The 16,433-nt window shown below is 41.4% G+C and overlaps 2 protein-coding genes and 1 pseudogene across 2 annotated transcripts; all 3 read right to left on the bottom strand.

Moving 5' to 3' along the window:
* On the bottom strand, nt 1-6,441 carry LOC135713110 (uncharacterized; annotated as a pseudogene).
* A 1,781-nt stretch (nt 6,442-8,222) lies between these two features.
* On the bottom strand, nt 8,223-10,505 carry LOC135713109 (uncharacterized). The gene has a single exon (XM_065236221.1). The coding sequence runs from the start codon at nt 10,503-10,505 to the stop codon at nt 8,223-8,225; it is 2,283 nt and encodes a 760-aa protein (XP_065092293.1).
* Nucleotides 10,506-10,538: 33 nt separating this feature from the next.
* LOC135713124 (uncharacterized) lies at nt 10,539-14,892 on the bottom strand. Its single transcript, XM_065236234.1, has 2 exons — nt 14,692-14,892; nt 10,539-13,775 (listed from the first exon to the last, which is right to left on the bottom strand). The coding sequence occupies exons 1-2, from the start codon at nt 14,890-14,892 to the stop codon at nt 10,539-10,541; spliced, it is 3,438 nt and encodes a 1,145-aa protein (XP_065092306.1).
* Nucleotides 14,893-16,433: the final 1,541 nt, after the last annotated feature.

The raw sequence follows: 16,433 nt of genomic DNA, 5'->3' as shown, positions 1-16,433 counted from the left end.
TTAAATATCATTGTCTGAGTCACTCTGTTCAGCAATTAATGATTCAAAAAAGATGCCACAAGTTTGTTCACAGCTACTGCAGTGCTGTGGGACTTTGTTTTATATAGAAGGATTTCAAAAAAATCAATCAATTTCTTCATAGAAGAAGGAACTTTCATTCCGAAAACAGTAAATACTTTAATCAGCACATCGAGCGCCTGGAGCGATGATTTTCCGCAGTCGATTAATTCTCCTTGTAGATACACGTAGTAATTTTCATTATTGGTAATAATATGAGGCTCAACCGTTTGCTCCAGATTGAACACGACGTACTGAGCAAGTTGCTCTGCAAGTGCAGTTGCGTGATTCTACAAATAAATGAATACGATTAAATTAAAACATAATTACTTCTTTTTTTACTAATGTACCGGAATCCATCGAACTAGTGGTGCGGCAATCTGTTCATGAATTTGGAGGTTACCGACTCCAGTAAGATTTTTTAATCCTTTTTTCCCCAGAGCTACAAAAATTCTTATGCATCCTCGTAAGGTATCTATGGCAGAATAATTAAGAAAAAAGTAGTAATTAAATAATAATATTAATAATAATAAAAATAATAATAATAATAGTAATAATAATAAAAACTGGAAAACCTACCATCATGGACGTCTGTGAACGTTTCATTTTCGATCATCAATCCTCTTGCAATTACATGCTTTAGGTTGGCCTCTTTATTATAACCCACATGCAGCCGCTCGTAGGCCTTTTGAATCTGTAAAATTTGTAAATTTAAAATCAATTATTAAATGCTACATATTTTCGAACCGAAACTATTACAATCGCTCCATTATAAGATTTGAGATGCGGAAAAACAGAAACGATTTCCCTTACGTTTCTTTTTTCGTGCAATATCATCAGATGTAGGCAGTGTGTCTCAGTCATGATCTTTGAAATGGCATTAAAATTCGAAGAGATAGGATCTTTACATGCACAGTCCTGTGCTATTTGTAATGTTTCGGACGAAACATCCGTAATCAGTTGAGCTTTAGGTTTATGGGTAAACTTTCTTTTCTCTGGTACCACTGTCTACATGCATTTCGAATGTGAGATTGTATTAACCCGGTATGCTCTTGCCCAGGACCTCGTCCTCCGTTTTCCCAAAAAAGCATAGACTGAAATATAATAAAGCAAATAGTTATTTAGTGATATCAACCAAATGGAATACTTTTTCAAAATGTATACATGCATATATATGAACATTCTAATGTTGCGGATACACTTGGATGGAAAACTATGAGCATGAGCATTATTTGTATAATAAATTATGTATACATCACACTTGTATTATAATAGTTTGTGTATAGCTGTTGTATAGGGCTTATAATTATTATACATATAATGCTCATGCTCATAGTAGGTCATACAAGTGTATCCGTGGCATAAATGATCCTATTTACAGACCGATTTTCGTACAAACAAGCCTACTTTGACTTGTTATAACTTTGCTCTATTTGAATAAAGTGAGATGGACCAGAAGTACAAAATAATGTGCCAAATTTTGCGTTTACATAATATCAATTTTTTTGAAGCACCTACCGATTGATGAATGATGTGGTTAATTTGTTTTCAAGATGATAGCAATGAAATACGAAGTGCTATTGTTTTGAAAATGTTTAACCATGTTGTCATTTCCCGGCCAGTTCATGAAAAATTTGGTACTTCGTACGCGAAAAAAAATCTGTACATTTGTAGCCTCAAAATCTCAAATCATTGGATCAAATAGAGTAAAGTTACAAGTAGTTTATAATCTTTTTCACTATTTTCAAACCATTCACTCACATAATGAGGGGCAGTAGTTGTTCGCAATATTGGAAATTCTTCAATGATTTTCAGTGCCATCTCTTTTTTGTCCTGCAATGTCGGATACCTACACGAGTAAATTGCATATCATTAGTGTAAGTAATCACATTTGCATAAACATTAGTTAAAATCAATGTTAAGTATACATACACCTGGTTGTTTATTAAATTTGCAACGATGTCATTGCACAGAATTCGAATCATTAATAGCATCTCCTTGCGCCCTGGAACAATGTTTGCATCCAGTTTAGAATACAAAATGCTTCGAAACTTTGCATTCTTCTCCAGAATTTCTCGCAGCTATGAATTACAGAAAAAAAAAACCATCATTATTTATTTAAACTCAAATTTTTTGTTGTATCTCGTTGTAAAAAGGGCCGATCTATTTTTGTAAACAAAATTTGCAATGCTCTCGTCGTGCGAGCCACGAAGCTCGCCCACGCAAACCAACCACACCGTAAGGTATAGGAAAGTCTCCTCTTCTCAATAGTACTCGTGTTTTTGGTTTGCGTGGACGTATTTCGGTCCGCGCGAAGAGTGTGGTAAGTTTTGTTTACAAAAATAGATAGGCTATTTTCAAATACTACGCGAGGTATCGTCGATTTTTGTTGCACCGGCTAAGGTATCGGGTAGATTAACCGATTAGGTGCTTGCGGTTCACCCGGTTCACCAGCTTAATATGAATGACAACCATTAAACCAAGAATCAAATCTATAGCGTTCACAACCATAAGGGCTTTATAGATCAGTGCACGATCCCTAACCTCACTTTTTGCTCCCTATCATTTTGCTTCTGAGTAAAAGAGATAGCAACGAATGGGAGCCAAAACAAACCACCCAAAACTGTCAAAACTTACGGGTGAGAGAAGAGTGCGGCAAATCTTCGTGAACTGATCAATTACGATGATCGATTTTCTGCATTTTTCTTTTTGTTTTAATTGTTAAGTTAACCATTTTCTCGATTTTTTTTTTTAGTGAAACTTTATATTGGTCAATAAAAGCAGCAACCAACGTGTCGAGTTATAATCAAAAGAGAAAATCGATTAGATAATCGCTCATTGTAATTAGGTACTTATGGTTTTGAACGCTATGAACAACAATATAAACAAAAGCTAGGTTGTGATAGTTAAAACATGTTCATAAGATATGAGTTTAGAGTTATATTATAACTGCTAGAGGAGGCGTACCTTTTCAATAGGAGAATTAATTTACAAGTGACTTACTGCCAGGGACCATTTTCATTGGTGAATTTAATTACAACTTACCGTGGGTGGGGCAGGTTCACAAGCAGGTTCTTTAGTTTCTTTGGAAGGTCTATTTGAGTAGGAACCAGACGGTCCAGCAGCCGAATGATTAGTAACGAATTTCCTCAAATCTTTCGAAATAACCGATTTGATAATGAGTCTTGGACCCATTTCAATAATGCCAATCTTCGTCAGGTCATCATCGGTGATATATTGCAATGATTCATCATTGAATTTGTTATCTAAAATTGTAAAAAAAGTGATTAAATGTATGAAAAAAGTTTGAAACTGTTTGGCGGTAAGCTGCAACCCGTATTATGCTCGGATTAAATTCCGAATTAGAATGCACGGCTGCTTTGATGCCAAGTTTTCGTGTTTTTTTTTCTAGAATAATGCATGGGTTAACTTAAAAAAACCGAAAACTTATCCATTGTGCGCCAGCCTAAACTTTTAACCCTTATTGGATGAGCTGTAAAAATTTTAATGTTTGATGATCTGTAAATCGTATTGATTAACTCCAATGTTGGCATTAAAGCAGCCGTGGCTCTTTAATCCGAGTTGGAGCTTACTGCCTATGTGAACAGAATTTCATGAAATAAAAAATATTGCATTAGTATTTATGATTACATGCATTTAAGTAGAGCACCACATATGGGAACTTTAATGTGTTGCGATAAACGAAACAAAAGCTATTTGCAGGTAATCATTTTATTCATTGAACAAAGTTAGTTACAATAGTTATACTTCAAACTTATATAATAATTTTCATTTGTGCCGTACAGGTTCCACAAACTGTAAGATTTTCTACTGACAATACTACGGGAAGGCACTCGAATAGTTTCTTGTGACGGTACAACCATATAACTATTTAAATATCTGTTACTTTCAACGATAAACAAAGTTTGTATAATGAAAAGAGGATCTTCGTTTGTCGCTATAATGGCTTGAATGATTCCATATTTTAGATCTTTGCACGTTCGATATTTAGCGACAAGACCAGGTCGGAAGCTAGTACCATTTATTTGAAGATGGCTGATGCTTACAACTAATTGCGGGAAATCAAATAGCAGAATTTTGAAATCAAATGTTTCCTTTTGTACGGTTATAGAAGATAAAATCGATAATTCATCGACATGATAATTATGATTGATTATAGCATTAACCTGTTTCAAGTTCATACGTTTCATCAAACTGTAGGTAAGATTACGAAAATTATTGCAGGTTTTGGATTGGGATTTGGAGATCTTGAATTTTGCTTCAAATTGCATGCAACTCATTTTGGCAATAGGACCGCTTTGATTAATTACTGCAGGATAATGCGATATATGGTGTACCTTATTGATTGTGTGCTTATTTGGGAAACAACGTTTTAAATTCAAAAAGAAGCTTTTAATTACTGAATCGAAATGTTCAACCATGTCGTGTGTCAGCACAGTGGAAAAAGAGTAGAAACTTATCATAAGCAAATCAGCAATCAATTCACAAAAGTCTATCTGTTCATTCAATACATCTGCCAGGATAAATGGAACTGCTCTCATCAGCAACCAAGTTTGAGACGCTGATTGACTTATAGAATGTCCTTTGCCTTTTAGTGCTTTGGCGCTGAAGTTCCCGATCGGTCGATCTCTCGATTCTGCTTCACCGTAATCAAATGATGATATTCTAGTGTTTAGTTCATCCATGGAAATTGACTTCGTCTGATTGACTAAATAGTCAAACGTCCCTTTGATAACCATGCCAGCAACACCTTCTAAAATATCGTGCATTGGATCGAAACTAACATGCTCCGCAAAGTGGAAATATCCCAAGTTCAGTGCGGTCTTCCGCAGCAAGCCACATTTTGCAGGAACTGTTGATTTGTTATGGAGGGCCGCTAAATCGTTTGCTATACTTTCACGCGTCCTTAGTTGATGATCAGCTCCAAATTTTCCGGCGTGCAAAGCAGCCCTACTGATGTAGCACGCTCTGCAGAAAATGTTGGATTGTGGTGGCATCAGTTCGAACAGTTCGTGGATGGCTAAGGTGTCGCCTAACACATGAACCACAGTTGCATGTAGTGTATAGCTTTCCTGCTCGGACAATCGCAGTGTGACTCCATGATCCGATTCCAAAACCAACAAATCCTCCAAAAGCGGACGAAGAATTTGCTGGAAACCATACTTTTTAAGCAGTTGTGATCTTACTACCAGGACAGTATACACACGGTCCATGGTAGAATTAACTCGGTCATCAAAATTTTGTACTTTAAAACTTAAAGTTGTTAATTTTTGTTTCCCCTTGCGTGACCCTAATGGGTTGCAGTGTTCAACATCGTCAATATGTAACGACAATCTTACTGCTGAAGGAAACTTTTTCAAAAATTCGTGAGACCGGTACAGCATTCCATCCTTGAATCCACAAATAGCACCTGTAGATATGTGTTCATTCTGAATCATTTCACGTGCCAAGGGATTCTGCATCACGAGACTAAGAATATCTTTAACGGGAATATAATGCATTGCATCTTTTATCTGTCTCGATCGCTTAACTAATTTGATAATTCTTTTATTTTTACCGCATGAAACCTGATATCGCTTAACTTTGTGGACTCTGCGAAGGCCTAGTACATATTCCTTGGTCTCTGGAATACTCTGCTTGGCAACCCCACAAAGATACGTTAGGTTGTCATCCGCAGTCTTGACATCTTCGAACGGATGAGATATTTCCAAGCTATTTATCATGTTCACGGCATTTTCATCCAACTTCATGTTCATTTCATTGAAGAATTCCTTTATGACGTTTATAGCATACTGCTGGTAGTCGTCTAGTGTTTGTGTGCATTGCTGGATAAAACTCTGTATCTTTGTTTCTGGTAATGCCACATCGCATAAGAATCTTGTTACAGATTGCGATGCTTAACCGAGAATATGTTCTTTGGATAAAGGAGGCAGATAGAAAAAGGGATTAGTGACATCCTTTTCAGCACTATATGATGAATCGACCTCGGAATCGACATCCATATGAACAGATTCAGACATCGTAGCATCCCTCTGCTCCCCACTTAGTCCCAGATTGTGTTTCTGGCTGCTATGGCGCTCGAAATTCCGAAAAGTTGCCATTATTGAACCACAGATCTTACAAATAAAAGGAACCGTATTTTTCTTTTTAATATTTAACTTATGAAGTCTTTTCACATGATTTTTAACCTCGATCAGGTTGTCGCTGAATTCATCGCAGCCAGACACCGGACAATGAAAACCTTGATTATGAATTTTTTTAATGTTTTTTTTTTCTAAAACTTAGCTATACAAATAATATAAATTACTTACCCTCTAGCTTGTCCATTGTTCCACTGTCCAGTTTGGACCGTAGTTCCTCCATTTTTCTGCTTCACTGAGAATTTTACGCTCAGCTATAAAAATGGCGTGCGTCTACCTTGGCGTCAACTAAGCAGGATGCAGCAAGGTTTGAAGTTTTTTTTTTACCCATTAATGAGTATAAAAATACACATTTTTTGGCTGGTACCACATTCTTAAAATGGGTATTTTTTCACACATTTTAAGATCTTCTAATTTACACATTTTTTGACAGCTACATATAAACATAAAAAATGTGTATTTTTTTACTCATTAATGTGTTTACGCTGGTTACCGTGCATTGCGACACAGCCTTGGAAGTAAAATTAGTTGCCTCTTTATAAATTCAGGCTCTTTAGGTTGGACCTTCATGTGAAATTTCGGTATTGGTAGTCAATATTTCGCGATCAGAACATTTAAGCTTGAAATCCTTCCATTTAATTCTCGGTACATCTTTAATCTATTGATGGAATTAAAAAAATCTTAATATGAATCCTGATGAATGTGGGCGTCTTAGTGGAATACTTGTATAATGAGATTATATCTTATCCCCGACCCGACTTGAAAAGAATTAATTAATTAATTTATCTTTATTAGGGAGGCTTTCAGCCTTGGGCTGGTTCGCCTCCAAGAGACTTGAAAAGACGATTATATCTCATTATATCTTAATATGGTTTTTTAAGATTTCGTGCGTTTTGTGAACGCACATTCATTATTTTGCATGAGAACACGGGGACGGAGTGTTTCTGTGGTGATAAAAAGGATAAATGTGATAAATTATCAGACGGTACCTCTATTTATGTATGAATATGTATTCGCATTTTTATGAGGTCCTGAATTTAACCAAGTTTTACTAAGAAGAAATCCAAAATATGTACATAGGACCGAAATCATAGGTTACTTCTACTGTATTTTAAATCAATATCTAGAAAAAATGCACGAGAATTTCACTACACAGCTTAACGTAGTCTACGTCAACCCTGCGGTCGTGTCTTGTACACAACCCCACCATTGTTGGTATTATTCTTTGGTATTTTTCCTCTTATGTCATGCTGGTCAATACCAAATTTTGATACCAGATCAGAATTAGGTATTCATTAGTTATTTTCTCCTGCTCGGGTTATGGTGATTACTGTCAGAAGTACGGACCAGCAAATTGAACATTAAACGCAATTCTAGGAAATACTAGAATTGTTATTTGGAAAGCTGCACTAACAATCTTTTTCTTACGTAAGATTTGTATGAACCCCCCCTCCCCCCATCATAAGAGATCGTAAGAAATTTGAAAACCCCCCTTCCCCCCCTAAATGCTTACGTAATTATTGAATGGTCTCATACTTTTGCTTTAACTTCTTACCGATACCAGTGGCTACGGGTTTCACGGAGTAGAGTGTATGGTGTTCAATGATAGGTTTAGGTTACCTAGTGCGTAAGCATAGTTTTTAGTTACATTTAAGCTAAGTTTAATTGTATTAAACTTACCGAATTTAGTGTGTAGATATAAGATAAACCTAGTAGTGACTAATCACATTAGCTTTAAGTTCAACTATAATTAAGTTCACTAGATTACTAGATAATTTTAAGAATAACGAGAACGATGAATTTACTTTTACACTTGTTTTGCTTTGTTCTCTGTTGTTTTTCTCCTCTACTCACCCGGTGTGACAGATCGATATCTGTCACTCCGCTGTCACTTCGCTGCCGAACCCACTGCAGGGGTGTTCCGACAGAAGTAGGTTCCAAGGGTAGGTGTGCTCAGGCCAGTGTGGTCAACACTCCCCCAGGGTACGACAACCCCTGGTTGGCTTACTCTCCGTCGCACCGGACGTCTAATACAGCCAGCTTCGTTGCCGGACGGTCGTAGACACCGCTCGCTGTCCTCACGGTTGCGGACCGAACCTGGTCATCTTGGCTGACTTTGGTGCTGATAACTTTCCCCTTCGGCCAACAGTTGCGGGGCATGTTGGAATCGGCGATAACTACAATATCGCCCACGGCGATCGGTTTTGTATAACGAAACCATTTGGTGCGGCGAGTGATTTCTGGAAGGTAGTCCGACACCCAACGCTTCCAATATTGGTTTGCTAAAATCTGTGAGGTACACCAATTCTGCTTTACAGCCGCTCGGCTATCATCGAGGCTCGTGATCGGTTTCGAACCGTTGGACGAACCGAGTACGAAGTGATTCGCGGTCAACGCTGGGGCCGAATCCTCATCTATTGGCACGTGAGTTAACGGACGCGAGTTGACGGTGTTCTCCACTTCGGTTAGCAGATTGCGGAGTACTTCGTCGGATGGCCTCTTCGACGAACAAACAACCATCAAGTTTTTCTTGACGGTGCGAATCAGTCGCTCCCAGCTACCGCCCATGTGTGGCGACAGAGGTGGGTTGAACACCCATTCGATTCCAGAGCTCGTGAATTCTTTCATCAGTTCGTGTTGATTGACTGCTTCGTTGGCTTGCTGGAGTTCCCGATTTGCACCGACGAAGTTCGTGCCGCGGTCGCTGTAAATCTTCTGGGGAGTTCCACGCCGTGCAATGAAGTTGCGGATTGCCATAATGCAGGAGCTTGTGCAAAGTGAATGTACAACTTCTATGTGGATTGCTCGTACGGTCAGGCAGGTGGCTAACATTCCCCACCGCTTCTCGACTCTCCTTCCGACGACAACCTTAATCGGCCCAAAGTAGTCAACTCCCACATGTGTGAATGGCCGCGAGAAAGCAGCGAGGCGGGCTAGCGGAAGATCGGCCATGTACGGTGGGCTGGGTGCTGCGTACTGGTTCTTACACCACTGGCAATCCTTTCGTACGCGCTCGTAACAGGTGCGTAGATGAGGGATGCGAAACTTCTGCCGTATTTCGTTGATAACGGTTTCGTGGTTTTGGTGGTGGTATTTGTGGTGGTAGTATGCTACGATCAGGGTGGTAGTATGGTGGTTTCGATGGAGAATGATTGGCTTCTTCGCATCATCGGTGGCGTAATGACAAGCAGCAATGCGCGTTCGCATACGCAGAATTCCACGTTCGTCCAACCATGGCGTTAACTGGTAAAGTGAGCTGGTTTTTGGGACACTACTTGTGTAAGAATCAGAACATCTAGCTTTCTGAAGAGCTGCAACTTCATCGGGGTACGTTTCCCGTTGAGCGAGCCGTATCAGCGAACACTCGGCGATCAGCAGGTCGTTTGCTGTTAGTGGTCCCGTACGAATTGGTCTCCCGGTGTGTTTTAGGCGACAGTTGTTCATAAAACGATGAACTAGTGCTGCAACTTTGACGAGCCTCTTCCAGCTTGAGTAGTTGCTGACATTGATGACGGGTTCTGATGGTACGTGATGAGCCAGAAAGGAAAAGCGAAGTTCGTTCTCCGTAGATCCACTAAGTGTTGGTGATGGTGGCCAATCTTCTTCAGCGTGCCAGAGAAAGTCTGCTCCTTTGAACCATCTATGATCTGATGACATATCTGGTAGGCTACTCCACTCGGTAGCGTCGTCAGCGCAGTTTAGCTTGCTTGGGACCCACCGCCATTCACGTGCTTCTGAAATCTCTACAATATCACTGATCCTGTGACCAACGTATTGACTATAGCGGCGATGGTCCGAGTTGATCCAGCATAGGACGTCTCGGGAATCTGACCAGTACACCTTCCTGCAGATCTGGATGGACAGCGATCCTTCGACAGCACGAGCCAAACGGGCGCCAAGGACTGCAGCTGCTAGTTCCATCCTTGGGATCGACGTAAACTTAAGCGGTGCGACTCTTGTTTTTGCGGCGACGATGGAGCAGATGATCGTTCCGGTCTTGATGAAACGCAGATAGCAAACGGCGGCCACGCCATTTTCGTTGGCATCCACCATCGTGTGGAGTTGGATATCGTCGGCTTCTTCCGCGGGGTATTTGGAGTTATAGCATCGAGGGATTTGAACCTGTTCAACTCTAGGCAGAACTTGCAGCCATGTGTTCCATTTTTCGTTTGCATTGTCGTCGATTTCTTCGTCCCATTGCACACCGGACCGCCAGATTTGCTGGAGTAGGATCTTCAGGAACGATAGAAAGTGGGAAATCAAGCCGAGCAGATCGAAAATGGTCATTAGAACACGCAGCACTTCCCGCTTCGTCGGACGTCATTGGCCTTCTAGCAGAGCTGGGTCGTAGCGGCTCCATCCGACTTTGTAGGTAAAGACGTCGTCGCTCGTGTTCCACCACATGCCTAACACCTTCTCAGTGGCCAGCTCTGAAGATAAGTCGAGACATTTTTCGTCGGTGTTTGCCTCCTGTAGCGATGAAAGTACTTTTTTCGAGTTACATACCCAATTTCGGATCTCAAAGCCACCCTGCTCGTGTACATGCTTAACGTCTTTCGCCAACTGGATCGCTTGCTCTTCTGTATCCACACTGACGAGCATGTCATCTACGTAATGAGACTTCATGATAGCTTCGCATGCAGCTGGATATTTGTTCGCGAATCTTTCCGCATTGGTATTTTTCACGAACTGTGCAGTGCTTGGGGAGCAGCAAGCCCCGAATGTCATAACCTGCATCACGTACACTACTATGGCTCCATGGTCGTCTATCCAGAAGAAACACTGACATAACTGGTCTTCGGCTCGGATCAGTACCTGGTGGAACATTTCACGGATATCACCAGTCAGTCCGATGCGGCGTTCCCGAAACTGAAGTAGAATAGCGAGAAGTGAGCTCAACAGATCCGGTCCTTTTACCAGCGCTGAGTTCAAGGATATGCCGTGAGCGATAGCTGCTGCGTCCCACACAATTCGCACCTTCCCAGGTTTGTTTGGGTTGGTTACGGGAAAAATTGGCAAATACCAGCGTCGTGGAATCTTCTGGTTGATTTCTTCGTCTGTAAGCTTCCGGATGTACTCCTTCTCCACATACTCGGTTATCTTTGATTGCAGGATCTTTGACATTTCCGGGTCTTTCTCCATCCGTTTCTTTAGGCACTGCAATCGACGCAGCGCCATTGATCGACTGTCTGGCATCCGGGTGTCATCGTATCGCCACAGCAATCCGGACTCGTATCGATTATCTTTACGACGGGTCAGCGACTGAAGCAATGAAAATGCTCGTTCATCTTCAACGGATAAAAGCACCTTCTCCGATTTAGCCACCCCGAGACTGTCTAATGAAAAGTAGTCCTTCATAGCCTGGTGCAAGTCCTCGTCTGACTTCACACTACAGGGGCAAACGTGGAAGGTGTAATGGTGTAGGTTGGCGTCATTCCCGGAACCCCATCCTCCGCATACCGTCCATCCGAGGCGTGTCTTTATAGCGATTGGTTGACCGATTCCCCCTTCATGATTTTTCAGGCCAAGACTGAGCTGGGCGTGCTTCATCCCTATAAGAATGCGTGGACGAGCGTCGCGATAAGATTCGATCGGCAGATCTTGGAGGTGTGGATACAACTGTGACAACTCAGCCATGTCCATCGTTTGCTGGGGCAACAGTAGCTCTTTCACCGTCCTCACGTCACTCAAGAGGAATTTCTTGCTTTTGTTCTTAACACCACCAATGTGAAGATTGTAGATGCGAGAATCCGCCTCGTGTCGTTCAGTTCCTCCAGTCCACCGGAGACACAGAGGGCTTACAGTGCCATCAAGCTGAAGCTCGTTAGCAAGCTCCTGATCGAGCAGCGTTAATGCAGAACCTTCATCTAAGAATGCATACGTGCGTATTGCTCTCTCGTTTCCGTACAACACTACTGGGAGATAACGGAACAATACTGAGCTGACGGTTGTCTGATGGGTGTTGCATCCAGACTTGCTAGTGCTGGGTTGCGGAGATTGCTCACGCCTGGCCGTAGTTCCGGTGCTTTTCGGCTTGTCCTTCGAATCGTTGTGCAGCAGCTCGTGGTGCCGGTAGGTGCATCCGTCTTTGCCACACGGTTTCGCTTTGCAGTATCCTTTATGGATGCGCAGACATGTACGGCAGTAGCCAAATTCCCTTACGGCGGCCCAACGCGATTCTCTAGAGAGCTCCAGAAAACGATTGCACTTATCAGCCGACTTGCAACTTCTCCTGCAGATTGGGCAGGCTTCCTGGTACGATGTTGATTCTGCCGTAGGTGGTTCTTCGACGTCGCTGCTGTAATTCTTTTTAGGATGAAAGGTTTCAGAATGGGCGTTAAGGTACGTGTTTCCTTTCTTATTCCCGTGTGCATTTCGAGTTGGCTTCTCGTCTTGAACTGCCAAGGGGAATACAACAACACTCGCTGCTTCCGCCAAGCCATAAATCCACTCACTGAAGGTCGCCAGGTTGACCGTTGACAGTGTTCGACGATGCTGTGCCCAGTTGAGTTTAAGCGACGGTGGTAGCTTTCCGACAAACTGGTGTAGTAAAGTGACATTATACATGTACTCCTGCAGTCCACACGCGTCTACAGTGGCACAGAAGTTTTGAACGTTCACCGCAAATTCCACTAGCGTTTCCAGCTTGTCTTCCCGGATTGGCGATAAAGAGCCCACCTTACGAATCAGCGATTGTATGATTACTTCGGGCTGACCAAACAGCATCTTCAATGTTGATAAAATGCCAGGTACGTTTCCGGAATGCATCAGCCGACTTTTGACAGCATCATAAGCTCTTCCTTTCAGGCTTTTCTGTAGTCGAACTATGTTTTCATCCTCCGTAAATCCGCACATCGTAGTCGTTCGATTGTACATGGATATGAAAACTGGCCACTCCTCGGGATCGCCCGAAAACGTAGGTAAATCTTTGGAGACTGCTTGTCGTGCTGCAACTTGAGAGCGGGAAAGCTGGAACTGGTCATCATCATCCACAATAGAAGAGTTTATTGAATGCCTCCTACTCTGTCTATCGATAGGATTCGCAGCTGACCTATGCGGGTAATCCAATTCTATCGGATGAAGCTGCATCGACTGTGGTAGGGCATCTGGTAGGAATTGACCAGGATGCCTACGTATCGACTCTCTGCAGAACCCTTCTTCCATATTCTCCGGTGGGGGGTTGAGTTGTTGATCTGGCATCTGGTTGGACAGAATTATATTTCCCGGTCGTCGCATGACCCTTTGACCATTCGCTAGCTGTTGTTGTTGATGGCGTAGAATTTTCTCCTTTTCCAACTGCTGTTCCCACCTTCGATTGATGGCATCCGCTTCCTTCTTTAACTCTTCCTGTTGCTGTCGCAAAAGATTCTCCTGGCGTATTTGCTCCTGCCGCTGATGCTGTTGAAACTGCCGAAATTTTTGCTCTCTCTCCAACTGCTTCTGTTGCTGCTTTCGTAGCTGTTCTGCGTGCGACCGTTGTTGCCGTTGTTGCTCTTGAAAGGCTATTTCCTGGTGCTGTTGTTTCTCCTGAAGCTGCTCTTGACGTAGCTGTTCTTGCTAGCCGTTATGTTCACGGGCTTGTTCCTGAGTGACGGGTTTGGCTATCTCTAAGGGTGCAGGGTTAGTTGTTTGCATCCATTCTTCAACCCGACGACGAGAGGAGTTAGAGCTCCGACTCGATCCTTTTTCGCTCGCCACACAGCAAAAAAAAATGTAATATCGATCAACGTAATTCAAGCTGATGTATGAAATAATGATGTAATAGCAAAACGCAGATACAATATTACATCAATGGATGTAATTTTGTTCGCAAAATCGATGTACATCGTACAATGTGATATTACACAACCGATGGATTGACCTGGTTGCAGCAGTTTCGATGTAATATTCAACAACTTTTTTTGCTGTGCAGGTCCTCCAGAATTTTATACTTGTTGTCCAGATATTCCTTATACTCCTGGGCTGCCTTTTCCTCAGCGAGTCTTCGGCGCTCTTCTTGCTGCTGCTGAAATGCTCGTTCTTCCTGCAATCTCATCAGCTGAAGCTTGGCGCGGTTTCTCGCAGATTTTTGTGAAGAGGATATGGAAATCTCGGAAAACGCCTCCTCTGCAACGATTACTGGCACATCTACGCCAGGCAACGATGACTTCTGCTTTGGTTGACAAAACACTGAGTCTAAAGGCGCTGGCTGCTGACTGGTTGACGGAACTGTCAACGACTTAGCTGACTTTTGTGATGCTGAAACTGAAGGAATCACTGGATTGCCACGGGCACTTGTCACGATCTTCCCGATGCTTAGATCTTGCAGCGATCTCCGATGTTGAATGACGTCATCCCTTATAGGTGCTCCATCGTAAGCTGCCTTAGTTCGCTGGATCCATTTCGCAGTCACGCAGTTTGTACAACTCCAGCTCTTGTCGGCAACTTCCTCCGATACGCCTACACATGAAAAGTGGTGCCATCCATCACATACGTCGCACTGGACCATTTCGTCGGTATCAGAACCTTGACACGTTCTGCAGGTATGTCCTTCCACAGTTTCCTTCAATGTCACCACATCCGGATTACCACCACCATCACCACCAGTAGCATTTACTCCTTTCATCACTCCACTTTCATTAGATCCACTTCGAAAGGCATCCGTTGCATCGGATTTACTGCCACTTCGCGACATAACTTGACTGACCGTACCGTTTCAATAAACGAAATTATATGATGTTGAAATTCAGTTTCAATGGGAAGTTTCCGATACTATGATTCTCGACCGGAAGCGAATAAAAGACGTATAATCCGGTGATAGCGAGAATATAATTTCCTGTGTTAGATAACGACAATTTCAATTGGAATTAGTTAGTCTATATATAGATTTATGTGGCCTTGATATTGCTTAAGGTTGGAATGTAGGTAGAGTGTACATGACATTGTTTATCATTATGTTCTCAACCTAATTTTAGTCCTAGTTGTAAGTGTAGATTATAATTTTGTGACACGTTTAGTTTCCTTTTAGTATAATTTCGGGTGTTGTCTAGCGTGATGCCGTCGAAGTGTTTAGTTGTAAGCCCTAGTTTAGGTAATTGTAAGTAAGATCATCGATATACATTTTATACATACTTTTGCTTTAACTTCTTACCGATACCAGTGGCTACGGGTTTCACGGAGTAGAGTGTATGGTGTTCAATGATAGGTTTAGGTTACCTAGTGCGTAAGCATAGTTTTTAATTACATTTAAGCTAAGTTTAATTGTATTAAACTTACCTAATTTAGTGTGTAGATATTAGATAATCATAGTAGGGACTATAATTACCTAATTTAGTGTGTAGATATTAGATAATCATAGTAGGAACTATAATTAATTTCACTAGATTACTAGATAATTTTAAGAATAACGAGAACGATGAATTTACTTTTACACTTGTTTTGCTTTGTTCTCTGTTGTTTTTCTCCTCTCACGCTCGCTCAATGTTACTCAAAAGTGAGTAACTTCTACTCAATTTGGTATTTTTGTACAAAATGTCAAAATCTGAGTAACATTGATTTAGCAAAGTGAGTAACTACTACTCTGTTTGTTTAAAAACCATGTTTACTCACTTTTGAGTAATCCTGCACAAATTTTACTCACTGTGCTTATGTCAAATGCTTGTGACAAAAGCTTGGACAAAAGTGAATCTCGACGGTGATGGAACTTCCGGTTTCCCATTCATATTTGTAAATTTAGGAGAAAGGAATGGATCAAGTGGCTGCAGGTTAGGATTCGTTCTCTAAGTTAAAAAGGTAAGGAAAGGAAGCACTTGAAAATTGAAGCACATTATTAAATCCTTTTAGAAGGTTTTGGTTGCCATCTCCCCGTGTATCAAAGATTTGTTCCAGGATATGTAGCAGAACTAAAATCCCACAATCAACATGATCATTATTTCAATACCAGCAATGCTGATTTACCGTTCCAATACTCCAAATGTGGATCTTTACACACCCGGTTCAAAACATTGAAGCGGCACATCATTATGAACCATCCTCCGGAATTGGAACAGGAACAAGAGGGTTATCTAGAAAATGTGATGGGATGATACATCGGACGTCGTGGACATAATAGAAATGCGGATTCTTTTGTCTTTTAATAAAATTATTTGTTTTATCGTTTTGATTTTTCATATAAATATTATTAATATCAAAACAATTTATTACTCATTTTGAAAAACGGTCAATTTAAATGAACCG

The sequence above is a fragment of the Ochlerotatus camptorhynchus genome, unplaced genomic scaffold (genome assembly GCF_037179485.1).
Source record: "Ochlerotatus camptorhynchus isolate MF236.1 unplaced genomic scaffold, CSIRO-AGI_Acam_v1.1 ptg000538l, whole genome shotgun sequence".
Classification (NCBI taxonomy): Eukaryota; Metazoa; Arthropoda; class Insecta; order Diptera; family Culicidae; genus Ochlerotatus; species Ochlerotatus camptorhynchus.
This window is presented reverse-complemented; position numbering and strand designations above follow the sequence as displayed.